General features: G+C 37.4%; 1 protein-coding gene across 3 annotated transcripts in view; it reads right to left on the reverse strand.

The window, feature by feature from the left end:
* LOC119529634 (broad substrate specificity ATP-binding cassette transporter ABCG2) overlaps positions 1 to 12,861 on the reverse strand; it is a 91,953-nt gene that overhangs the window by 18,785 nt on the left and 60,307 nt on the right. For all 3 annotated transcript variants that reach the window (XM_037830230.1, XM_037830231.1, XM_037830232.1), the window contains exon 9: positions 12,145 to 12,395. In XM_037830230.1, the coding sequence (XP_037686158.1) occupies positions 12,145 to 12,395 (251 nt within the window). The remainder of the gene's footprint in view (positions 1 to 12,144; positions 12,396 to 12,861) is intronic.

Genomic DNA, 12,861 nt, shown 5'->3' on the forward strand with positions numbered 1-12,861 from the left:
TATGGCAACAAACTGGATAATGTAGAGGAAATGGACAATTTCCTGGAAACATATGAACAACCTAGACTGACCAGAGAAGAAATAGAAGACCTCAACCAACCCATCACAAGCAAAGAGATCCAATCAGTCATCAAAAATCTTCCCACAAATAAATGCCCAGGGCCAGATGGCTTCACAGGGGAATTCTACCAAACTTTCCAGAAAGAACTGACACCAATCTTACTCAAACTCTTTCAAAACATTGAAGAAAATGGAACACTACCTAACTCATTTTATGAAGCTAACATCAATCTAATACCAAAACCAGGCAAAGATGTTACAAAAAAGGAAAACTACCGGCCAATCTCCCTAATGAATATAGATGCAAAAATCCTCAACAAAATACTTGCAAATCGAATCCAAAGACACATTAAAAAAATCATACACCATGACCAAGTGGGGTTTATTCCAGGCATGCAAGGATGGTTCAACATAAGAAAATCAATCAATGTATTACAACACATTAACAAGTCAAAAGGGAAAAATCAATTGATCATCTCAATAGATGCTGAAAAAGCATTTGACAAAATCCAACATCCCTTTTTGATAAAAACACTTCAAAAGGTAGGAATTGAAGGAAACTTCCTCAACATGATAAAGAGCATATATGAAAAACCCACAGCCAGCATAGTACTCAATGGTGAGAGACTGAAAGCCTTCCCTCTAAGATCAGGAACAAGACAAGGATGCCCGCTGTCACCACTGTTATTCAACATTGTGCTGGAAGTGCTAGCCAGGGCAATCCGGCAAGACAAAGAAATAAAAGGCATCCAAATTGGAAAAGAAGAAGTAAAACTGTCATTGTTTGCAGATGATATGATCTTATATCTAGAAAACCCTGAGAAATCGACGATACAGCTACTAGAGCTAATAAACAAATTTAGCAAAGTAGCGGGATACAAGGTTAATGCACATAAGTCAGTAATGTTTCTATATGCTAGAAATGAACAAACTGAAGAGACACTCAAGAAAAAGATACCATTTTCAATAGCAACTAAAAAAATCAAGTACCTAGGAATAAACTTAACCAAAGATGTAAAAGACCTATACAAAGAAAACTACATAACTCTACTAAAAGAAATAGAAGGGGACCTTAAAAGATGGAAAAATATTCCATGTTCATGGATAGGAAGACTAAATGTCATTAAGATGTCAATTCTACCCAAACTCATCTACAGATTCAATGCAATCCCAATCAAAATTCCAACAACCTACTTTGCAGACTTGGAAAAGCTAGTTATCCAATTTATTTGGAAAGGGAAGATGCCTCGAATTGCTAAAGACACTCTAAAAAAGAAAAACGAAGTGGGAGGACTTACACTCCCTGACTTTGAAGCTTATTATAAAGCCACAGTTGCCAAAACAGCATGGTAATGGCACAAAGATAGACATATAGATCACTGGAATCGAATTGAGAATTCGGAGATAGACCCTCAGATCTATGGCCGACTGATGTTTGATAAGGCCCCCAAAGTCACTGAACTGAGTCATAATGGTCTTTTCAACAAATGGGGCTGGGAGAGTTGGATATCCATATCCAAAAGAATGAAAGAGGACCCCTACCTCACCCCCTACACAAAAATTAACTCAAAATGGACCAAAGATCTCAATATAAAAGAAAGTACCATAAAACTCCTAGAAGATAATGTAGGAAAACATCTTCAAGACCTTGTATTAGGCGGCCACTTCCTAGACTTTACACCCAAAGCACAAGCAACAAAAGAGAAAATAGATAAATGGGAACTCCTCAAGCTTAGAAGTTTCTGCACCTCAAAGGAATTTCTCAAAAAGGTAAAGAGGCAGCCAACTCAATGGGAAAAAATTTTTGGAAACCATGTATCTGACAAAAGACTGATATCTTGCATATATAAAGAAATCCTACAACTCAAGGCCAATAGTACAGACAGCCCAATTATAAAATGGGCAAAAGATATGAAAAGACAGTTCTCTGAAGAGGAAATACAAATGGCCAAGAAACACATGAAAAAATGTTCAGCTTCACTAGCTATTACAGAGATGCAAATTAAGACTACAATGAGATACCATCTAACACCGGTTAGAATGGCTGCCATTAAACAAACAGGAAACTACAAATGCTGGAGGGGATGTGGAGAAATTGGAACTCTTATTCACTGTTGGTGGGACTGTATAATGGTTCAGCCACTCTGGAAGTCAGTCTGGCAGTTCCTTAGAAAACTAGATATAGAGTTACCATTCGATCCAGCGATTGCACTTCTCGGTATATACCCGGAAGATCGGAAAGCAGTGACACGAACAGATATCTGCACGCCAATGTTCATAGCAGCATTATTCACAATTGCCAAAAGATGGAAACTACCCAAATGTCCTTCAACAGATGAGTGGATAAATGAAATGTGGTATATACACACGATGGAATACTATGCGGCAGTAAGAAGGAACGATCTCGTGAAACATATGACAACATGGATGAACCTTGAAGACATAATGCTAAGCGAAATAAGCCAGGCACAAAAAGAGAAATATTATATGCTACCACTAATGTGAACTTTGAAAAATGTAAAACAAATGGCTTATAATGTAGAATGTAGGGGAACTAGCAATAGAGAGCAATTAAGGAAGGGGGAACAATAATCCAAGAAGAACAGATAAGCTATTTAACGTTCTGGGAATGCCCAGGAATGACTATGGTCTGTTAATTTCTGATGGATATAGTAGGAGCAAGTTCACAGAAATGTTGCTATATTAGGTAACTTTCTTGGGGTAAAGTAGGAACATGTTGGAAGTTAAGCAGTTATCTTAGGTTAGTTGTCTTTTTCTTACTCCCTTGTTATGGTCTCTTTGAAATGTTCTTTTATTGTATGTTTGTTTTCTTTTTAACTTTTTTTTCATACAGTTGATTTAAAAAAGAAGGGAAAGTTAAAAAAAAAAAAAAAAAGATGCAGTGTCCCCTTGAGGAGCCTGTGGAGAATGCAGGGGTATTCGCCTACCCCACCTCCATGGTTGCTAACATGACCACAGACATAGGGGACTGGTGGTTTGATGGGTTGAGCCCTCTACCACAGGTTTTACCCTTGGGAAGATGGTTGTTGCAAAGGAGAGGCTAGGCCTCCCTATGGTTGTGCCTAAGAGCCTCCTCCCGAATGCCTCTTTGTTGCTCAGATGTGGCCTTGTCTCTCTAGCTAAGCCAACTTGAAAGGTGAAATCACTGCCCTCCCCCCTACGTGGGATCAGACACCCAGGGGAGTGAATCTCCCTGGCAACGTGGAATATGACTCCCGGGGAGGAATGTCGACCTGGCATCGTGGGACGGAGAACATCTTCTTGACCAAAAGGGGGATGTGAAAGGAAATGAAATAAGCTTCAGTGGCAGAGAGAATCCAAAAGGAGCCGAGAGGTCACTCTGGTGGGCACTCTTACGCACACTTTAGACAACCCTTTTTAGGTTCTAAAGAATTGGGGTAGCTGGTGGTGGATACCTGAAACTATCAAACTACAACCCAGAACCCATGAATCTCGAAGACAGTTGTATAAAAATGTAGCTTATGAGGGGTGACAAGGGGATTGGGAAAGCCATAAGGACCACACTCCACTTTGTCTAGTTTATGGATGGATGAGTAGAAAAATAGGGGAAGGAAACAAACAGACAAAGGTACCCAGTGTTCTTTTTTACTTCAATTGCCCTTTTTCAGTCTAATTATTAATCTTGTTATTCTTGTGTGTGTGCTAATGAAGGTGTCAGGGATTGATTTGGGTGATGAATGTACAACTATGTAATGGTACTGTGAACAATCGAAAGTACGATTTGTTTTGTATGACTGCATGGTATATGAATATATCTCAATAAAATGAAGATTAAAAAAAAAAAAAAAAAGACATAATGCTGAGCAAAATAAGCCAGGCACAAAAAGAGAGATATTGTATGTTACCAGTAATGTGAATTCTGTGAAAAATGTACAATGTTTTATACTGTAGAATGTAGGGGACCTAGAGATACCAATTAGGGGAGGGGGAATGATAATCTAATAAGAACAGATAAACTATGGAGGGTAATCTCAATGTTATGGGAGTGCTCAGGAATGATTATGGTTTGTAAACTTTCTTGGATATAGTAAGATCATGTTGGAAGCAATAGAGTTATTTTAGGTTTTTTTTTTCTCTTATTCCTTTGTTTTCTTAGGGGTTGTTAATTTTCTTGGGGTATGGTAGGAACATGTTGGAAGCAATGTAGCTATTTTAGATTATTTGTTTTTTTTACTCCTCTGTTTGGACATGGTTTATTAATTTTCTTGGGGTATGGTAGGAACATATTGGAAGCAAAGTAGTTATTTTAGGTTATTTGTTTTCCTTAATCCATTGCTTTGTTTGAAATGTTGTGGGGTTTTTTTGGTTGATGTTTGCCTGTTTGTTTTTAATTTTTTGATAAACAAAGTTAAAAAATTGAAAAAAAATCAGTAGAAAAATGGGAGTAAAAACTAAATGACAAATAGGGTGGGATGGGGGGATGGTTTGGGTATTCTCTTCACTTTTATTTTTTATTCTTATTCTGATTCTTTCTGATGTAAGGAAAATGTTCATAAATAGATTGTGGTGATGAACGCATAACTATATGATCATACTGTGAACAGCTGATTGTATACCATGGATGACTGTATGGTTTGTGAATATATTTCAATAAAACTGAATTAAAAAATAAATAAATAAAGTGAATTAAACTGGCAAAAAAAAAAAAATAAAGGAAACAAAGAGAGAGGGGAAAAATATATCTGACAAAGAAAAACCAAAGGATATGATGGCAGACTCAAGAACTGTAATAACAGTAATAACATTGAATGTGAATGGATTAAACTTCCCAATTAAAAGACAGAGATTGGCAGAATGGATTAAAAAATATGAACCATCAATATGTTGCTTACAAAAGACTCATCTTAGACCAAGAGACACAAAGAAATTGAAAGTGAAAGGATGGAAAAAAATGTTCCATGCAAGCCACAGCTAAAAGAAAGCAGGAGTAGCAATATTAATCTCAGATAAAATAGACATTAACTATAAGGATGTCATAAGAGACAAAGAAGGGCACTATATACTAATAAAAGGGACAATTCAACAAAAAGAAATAACAATCATAAATGTCTATGCACCCAATCAAGGTGCCCTAAAGTACATGAGACAATCATTGGCAAAACTGAGAGAAGCAATGAATGTTTCCACAATAATTGTAGGAGACTTCAATACATCACTGTCTCCAATAGGCAGATCAACCAGATAGAGGAACAATAAATGTTCTAGTTTGCTAATGCTACCAGAATGCAAAACACCAGAGATGGATTGGCTTTTATAAAAGGGGGTTTGTTTACAAAGTTACAGTCTTAAGACCATAAAATGTCCAAGATAAATCAACAATCAGGTACCTTTACTGGAGGATGGCCAATGGTGTCCGAAAAACCTCTGTTAGCTGGGAAGGCACATGGCTGGCATCTTCTCTGGAGTTCTGATTTCAAAAATGGCTTCCTCCCAGGACATTCCTCTCTAGGCTGCAGTTCCTCAAAAATGTCACTCTTAGTTGCTCTTGGGGTGTTTGTCCTCTCTTAGATTTTCTGGAGCAAGAGTCTGCTTTCAACAGCCATCTTCAAACTGCCTCTCATCTGCAGCTACTCTCTCGGCTTCTGTGCATTCTTCAAAGTGTCCCTCTGGGCTGCAGCAAGCCCACTCCTTCTGTCTGAGTTCATATAGTGCTCTAGTAAACTAATCAAGGCCCATGCTGAATGGTGGGGCCACACCTCCATGGAAATTATCCAATCAGAATTATCACCCACAGTTGGGTGAGGCAAATTTCCATGGAAATAACCTAATCTAAATGTTCCAACTTAATTCCCACTAATATGTCTGCCCCCATAAGATTGCATCAAAGAACATGGCTTTTTCTGGGGGACATAATATATACAAACTGGTACAATAAGGAAATTGAAAAACTAAACAGTGTGATATATAATTTCGACTTAAACATATGTAGAGCATTACATCCCAAATCACCAGAATACACATTCTTCTCCAGAGCCCATGGAACTTTCTCCAAAATAGATCATATGCTGGGCCACAGAACAGGCCTCAATAAACTTAAAAAGACTAAATTATTCAAAGCACATTCTCTGATCACAATGGAATACAACTAGAAGCCAATAACAAGCAAAGATTTAGAACATTAACAAATACCTGGAGGTTAAACAACACACTCTAAACAATCAGTGGGTTAAAGAAGAAATAGAGAAATTGTTAACTATGTAGAGATGAATAAAAACAAGAGCACAACATATCAAAACTTACGGGATGCAGAGAAGGCAGTATGGAGGGGGAAATTTATAGCTCTAAATGCATACATTAAAAGGAAGAAAGAGCTAAAATCAAAGAACTAATGGAACAACTGAAGAAGCTAGAAAATGAACAGCAAACTAATTCTAAACCAAGCAGTAGAAAAGAAATAAAAGGAATTAAAGCAGAAATAAATGACAAGAGAACAACAACAACAAAAAAAAATAGAATAAATAAAACCAAAAGTTGGTTCCTTGAAAAGATCAACAAGATTGACAAGCCCTTAGAGAAGACCCAAATAAACAAAATAATAAATGAAAGAGGGGACATTACTGCAGATCCCAAAGAAATTTAAAAAACTAAAGAGGATACTATGAACAACTGTATGCCAATAAACAAGATAATGAAGAGGAAATGGAAAATTTCCTGGAAACATATGAACAACCTAGACTGACCAGAGAAGAAATAGAAGAGCTCAACCAACCAATCACAAGCAAAGAGATCCGATCAGTCATCAAAAAACTTCCCAAAAATAAATGTCCAGGGCCAGATGGCTTCACAGGGGAATTCTACCAAACCTTCCAAAACGAACTGACACCAATCTTACCTAAACTCTTTCAAAACATTGAAGAAAATGGAATACTACCTAACACATTTTATGAAGCTAATATCAATTTAATACCAAAATCAGGCAAAGATGCCAAAAAAAAGGAAAACTACAGGTCAATGTCCCTAATGAATATAGATGCAAAAATTCTCGACAAAATACTTGCAAATCGAATCCAAAGACAGATTAAAAAATTCATACACCATGACCAAGTGGGGCTCATTCCAGACAAGGATGGTTCAACAAAAGAAAATCAATCAATGTATTACAATTCATTAACAAATCAAAAGATAAAAATCAAATGATCATCTCAATAGATGCTGAAAAAGCATTTGACAAAATCCAACATCCCTTTTTGATAAAAACACTTCAAAAGGTAGGAATTGAAGGAAACGTCATCAATATGATAAACAGCATATATGAAAAACCCACAGCCAGCTTAGTACTCAATGTGAGAGACTGAAAGCCTTCCCTCTAAGATCAGGAACGAGACGATGCCCGCTGTCACCACTGTTATTCAACATTGTGCTAGAAGTGCTAGCCAGGGCAATCTGGCAAGACAAAAAAAACAAGGCATCCAAATTGAGAAGGAAGAAGTAAAACTGTCATTACTTGCAGATGATATAATCTTATATCTGGAAAACCCTGAAAAATTGACAATACAGCTACTGGAGCTAATAAACAAATTTAGCAAAGTAGCAGGCTAAGAGATTAATGCACATAAATCAGTAATTTTTCTATATGCTAGAAATGAACAAAGTGAAGAGACACTCAAGAAAAAGATAGCATTTTCAATAGCAACTAAAAAAATCAAGCACCTAGGAATAAACTTAACCAAAGATGTAAAACACCTATACAAAGAAAACTATATAACTCTACTAAAAGAAATAGAAAGGGACCATAAAAGATGGAAAAATACCCCATGTTCATGGATAGGAAAGCTAAGTGTCATTAAGCATCAATTCTATCCAAACTCATCTACAGATTCAATGCAATCCCAAACAAAATTCCAACAACCTATTTTGCAGACTTGGAAAAGCTAGTTATCAAATTCATTTGGAAAGGGAAGATGTCTCGAATTGCTAAAAACACTCTAAAAATGAAAAACAAAGTGGGAGGATTTACACTCCCTGACTTTGAAGCTTATTAAAAAGCCACAGTAGTCAAAACAGCATGGTACTGGCACAAAGATAGATACATTGATTGTGCCAGTTTGAATATATTGTGTCCCTCAAATGCCATTATCTTTAATGTAATCTTGTGTGGGTAGACGTTATCAGTGTTGATTAGACTGCAATTCTTTGAGTGTTTCTTTGGAATTCACCCCACCCAGCTGTGGGTGATGACTCTGATTGGATAACTTCCATAGAGGTGTTGCTCTGCCCATTCAGGGTGGGTCTAAGTTGAGTCACTGGAGCCACATAAATGCACTGATGGACAGAGGGAACTCAGTGCAACTGTAAGTGACATTTTGAAGAGTAGCTACAGCCAAGAGGGACACTTTGAAGAAAGCACAGGAGCTGCAGATGAGAGACAGTTTGAAGATGGCCATTGAAAGCAGACTATTGCTCCGGAGAAGCTGAGAGAAGACAAATACCCCAAGTGCAACTAAGAGTGACATTTTTGAGGAACTGCAGCCTAGAGAGGAACGTCCTGGGAGAAAGCCATTTTGAAACCAGAACTTGGGAGCAGACGCCAGCCACATGCCTTCCCAGCTAACAGAGGTTTTCTGGACACCGCTGGCCATCCTCCAGTGAAGGTACTCAACTGCTGATGTGTTACCTTGGATACCTTATGGCCTTAAGACTGTAACTGTGTAACCAAATAAACCCCCTTTATAAAAGCCAGTCCATTTCTGGTGTTTTGCATTCCAGCAGCATTAGCAAACTAGAACACTGATCAATGGAATCAAATTGAGAATTTGGAGACAGACCCCCAGATCTATAGCCAACTGATCTTTGATAAGGCCCACAAAGCCACTGAACTGGGACATAACAGTCTTTTCAACAAATGGGGCTCACACCCCACACAAAAATTAACTCAAAGTGGATCAAAAACCTCAATATAAAAGAGTACCATAAAACTCCTAGAAGATAATGTAGGGAAACATCTTCAAGACCTTGTATTAGGAGGTCACTTCCTAGACTTTACACCCAAAGCACAAGCAAAAAAGGAAAAAATAGATAAATGGGAACTCTTCAAACTTAGAAGTTTCTGTACCTCAAAGGAATTTGTCAAAAAGGTGAAAAGGCAGCCAACTTAATGGGAAAAAACTTTTGGAAACCATGTGTATCTGACAAAAGACTGATATCTTGCATATATAAAGAAATCCTACAACTCAATGACAATAGTACAGAAAGCCCAATTATAAAATGGGCAAATATGAAGAGACAGTTCTCTGAAGGGGAAATACAAATGGCCAAGAAACACATGATAAATGTTCAGTTTCACTAGCTATTAGAGAGATGCAAATTAAGACCACAATAAGATACGATCTCACACCAATTAGAATGGCTGCCATTAAACAAACAGGAAACTACAAATGCTGGAGGGGATGTGGAGAAATTGGAGCTCTTATTCATTGTTGGTGGGACCGTATAATGGTTCAGCCACTCTGGAAGACAGACTGGCAGTTCCTTAGAAAACTAGATATATAGTTACCCTTTGATCCAGCAATTGCACTTCTTGGTATATACCTGGAAGATCTGAAAGCAGTGACTGAACAGATATCTGCATGCCAATGTTCAAAGCAGCATTATTCACAGTTGACAAGAGACGGAAACAACCCAAATGTCCTTCAACAGATGAGTGGATAAATAAAATGTGGAATATACACACAATGGAATACTACGCAGCAGTAAGAACAAACGATGGCATGAAACATATATCAACTTGGATGAACCTTGAAGACATAATGCTGAGCAAAATAAGCCAGGCACAAAAAGAGAAATATCATATGCTACCACTAATGTGAACATTGCTGGGGGAGAATACAGGGGTGTTGGGCTTCCCCACCTCGATGGTTGCTGATGTGCTAACAGACATTGGGGACTGGTGGTTTGATGGGCTGAGCCCTCTACCACGGGACTTGCCCTTGAGAAGACTGTTACCACAATGAGAGGCTAGGCCTGCTTATAATTGTGCGTAAATGTCTCCTCCCGAATGCCTCTTTGTTGCTCAGATGTGGTCCTCTCTCTCTAGCTAAGCCAACTTGGCAGGTGAAATCACTGCCCTCCCCCCTACATGGGATCTGACACCGGGGTCTAAATCCCCCTGGCAATGTGGAATATGACTCCTGGGGAGGAATGTGGACCTGGCATTGTGGGATGGAGAACATCATCTTGACCAAAAAGGGGATGTGAAATGCAATGAAATAAGTTTCAGTGGCTGAGAGATTCCAAAAGGAGCTGAGAGGTCACTCTGGTGGACACTCTTACACACAATATAGATAACCCTTTTTACGTTCTAATGACTTGGAACAGCTAGCAGTAAATACCTAAAACTATCAAATTACAACCCAGAACTCTTGAATCTTGAAGATGATTGTATAAAAATGCAGCTTATGAGGGGTGACAATGTGATTGGGAAAGCCATATGGACCACACTCCCCTTTGTCCAGTATGTGGATGGATGAATAGAAAAATGGGGGCAAAAAAAACCAAACCAAACAAAACAAAACAAAAAAAACACCCAGTGTTTTTTTTTTACTTTAATTGTTCTTTTTCATTTTCATTTTTATTCTTATTACTTTTGTGTGTGTGGTAATGAAAATGTTGAAAAATTAATTTTGATGATGGACACACAACTACGTGGTGGTACTGTGAACAATTGTACGCTTTGTATGACTGCATAGTATGTGAGTATATCTCAGTAAAATTGAATTATTAAAAAGAAAGAACAGATAAGCTATTGAGGGTAATCTCAATGTTATGGGAATGCTCAGGAAAGATTACAGTTTGCAAACTTTCTTGGGTATGTTAGGATCATGTTGGAAGCAATGTAGTTTTTTTAGGTTATTTGCTTTTCTTAATCCTTTGTTTTGTTTGTTTGAATTTTTTTAAATTTTTTGATAAGCTAAAAAAAGCTATTGCATTAAAAAATTAGTTATTTTAGGATACTTGGTTTTTTCTTACACCTTTGATTATGGTACATTAATTTTCTTGGGATATGGTAGGAACATGTTGGAAGCAATGTAGTTATTTTAGGTTATTTGTTTTTCTTATTTCTTTGTTTTGTTTGAAATGTTGTGGGGGTTTTTGTTGTTTGTTTCAATTTTTCAATAAATAAAGTTAAAAAAAGGAACACTATCTCATTTTAAAAGAAAATTAATCTAACAGTGAATAGCCTTAGATTATTTTATGGAACCCAGTTTGCTTACTGTTTTTGTACAAATTGCAATCTGTTTGAGGTATCTTGCGTTCTCCTAAGATTAGAATCACTAAATAAGGAAGGGCAATTATAAGGAACAGCAAGTGCACACAGGCTCTTCCATCAGAAGCAGTCAGCCTCACACTACCTATAGGTGTATTCAATGATAGGTATCCAAGTGAAGGCTTCCCTGACCACCTGATTTAAAAATACTGTACAAACCAGCCCTTCTCCATTCCTTTTCCTCTCTTTCCCCTTTCCTCTTTTTCTTTCTGCACCCCATCCCTGTTAAATTTCCTCCATAGCCCCCTTCAACCATCTGCCATACTATAAGTTTTGTTTTATGTCTTGATTCACTTATTTTCTTATGTTCATAAGCAAACAAACTCCATGGGATCAGAACTTTTGTTTCTGCCCATTTTGTTTGCTGCTATATGCAAGCCCCCAGAAAGGAGTACAGTAATCAATAAGGATTTGCTGAATAAATTAGTGAATGAAAGTGTACAGCTACTAGAAAACCCCAAACATGGCTGAACGTATACTTTACTTAACAATTTTTGAAAAAATATTTTTTTCTACAAGTACTACCCCTTATAGCTTGCCTGTATCAACAAAAATTCTGAATTAAGCAGTCCAAGAAACCACTAAAAGAAAGTTTTTCATGAACAAAAACTTAATTGTGTTTTACTTGTTCTATTGACTGTTTCTCTATCCCAAATTCAGTCAGGATAACAAATGGAAGGGTGGGAAGATGATAAGCATTATCCTGAAGTTGATTATATCAGAACCTCACGTTCCCACATGAGCATTTCCAGCATAATTAAAAGAATCTGTCAGGTTACCTGAGCTATAGCAGCCTGGGGATTACCCAGTAAGTTTTTGAATGAACGTCTGGAAACCCATCTGAGTTGGTGACAAAAGGAGGTGGTGTAGGAAATCTCCTTGAAGGCTGAGCGCCTCTTCTTTTCCTGACCCCCTGAGAGTTCCTCTAATTCAGCTTTCGTTTCTCTGAAGAACGTGGAATTGACATAAAACTCAGCTAATTTATCTATTAGGGGCTCATCTCTTCTGGCACCTTCGTCAGCTCCCTTGGCTTCAGAATAAAAGTGGATAAAGAAGGCAAACATGATTAACAAGATAACAATGGATTTAGCCCATTTTTCTGTTACCCCTTTCTTAGATTCTTCCCTAAAACCTTAACTCTAAAGTTAGAGGACAGAAAATCTAGGATCCGTCATTATTTTACACATTAGAAAAACAAATCACTGCTTCCATAAACTTATAGATATAGAGAACCCACTGACCTCTTCCTAATGACAATATTTGGACCTTGCCTTAATTCTTTTAAAAAACAGACTTCTTATGCCCCTCTCTCAGATCTTCCAAGCATATACACTATAATGAGGTTACAGAAACTTCAACTTCCATGGGAGACCAAGGGAAGAGATGGTTATCTGGAGTAGGATCTATATTTTCTGTAGTACACTAAACAATTTAACTTGTACAATCAGCTTGTTCAAACACCACGATTACATGGAACATTGAATAGGAAGTGAGAT

This window comes from Choloepus didactylus, chromosome 3 (genome assembly GCF_015220235.1).
Source record: "Choloepus didactylus isolate mChoDid1 chromosome 3, mChoDid1.pri, whole genome shotgun sequence".
Lineage (NCBI taxonomy): Eukaryota > Metazoa > Chordata > Mammalia > Pilosa > Megalonychidae > Choloepus > Choloepus didactylus.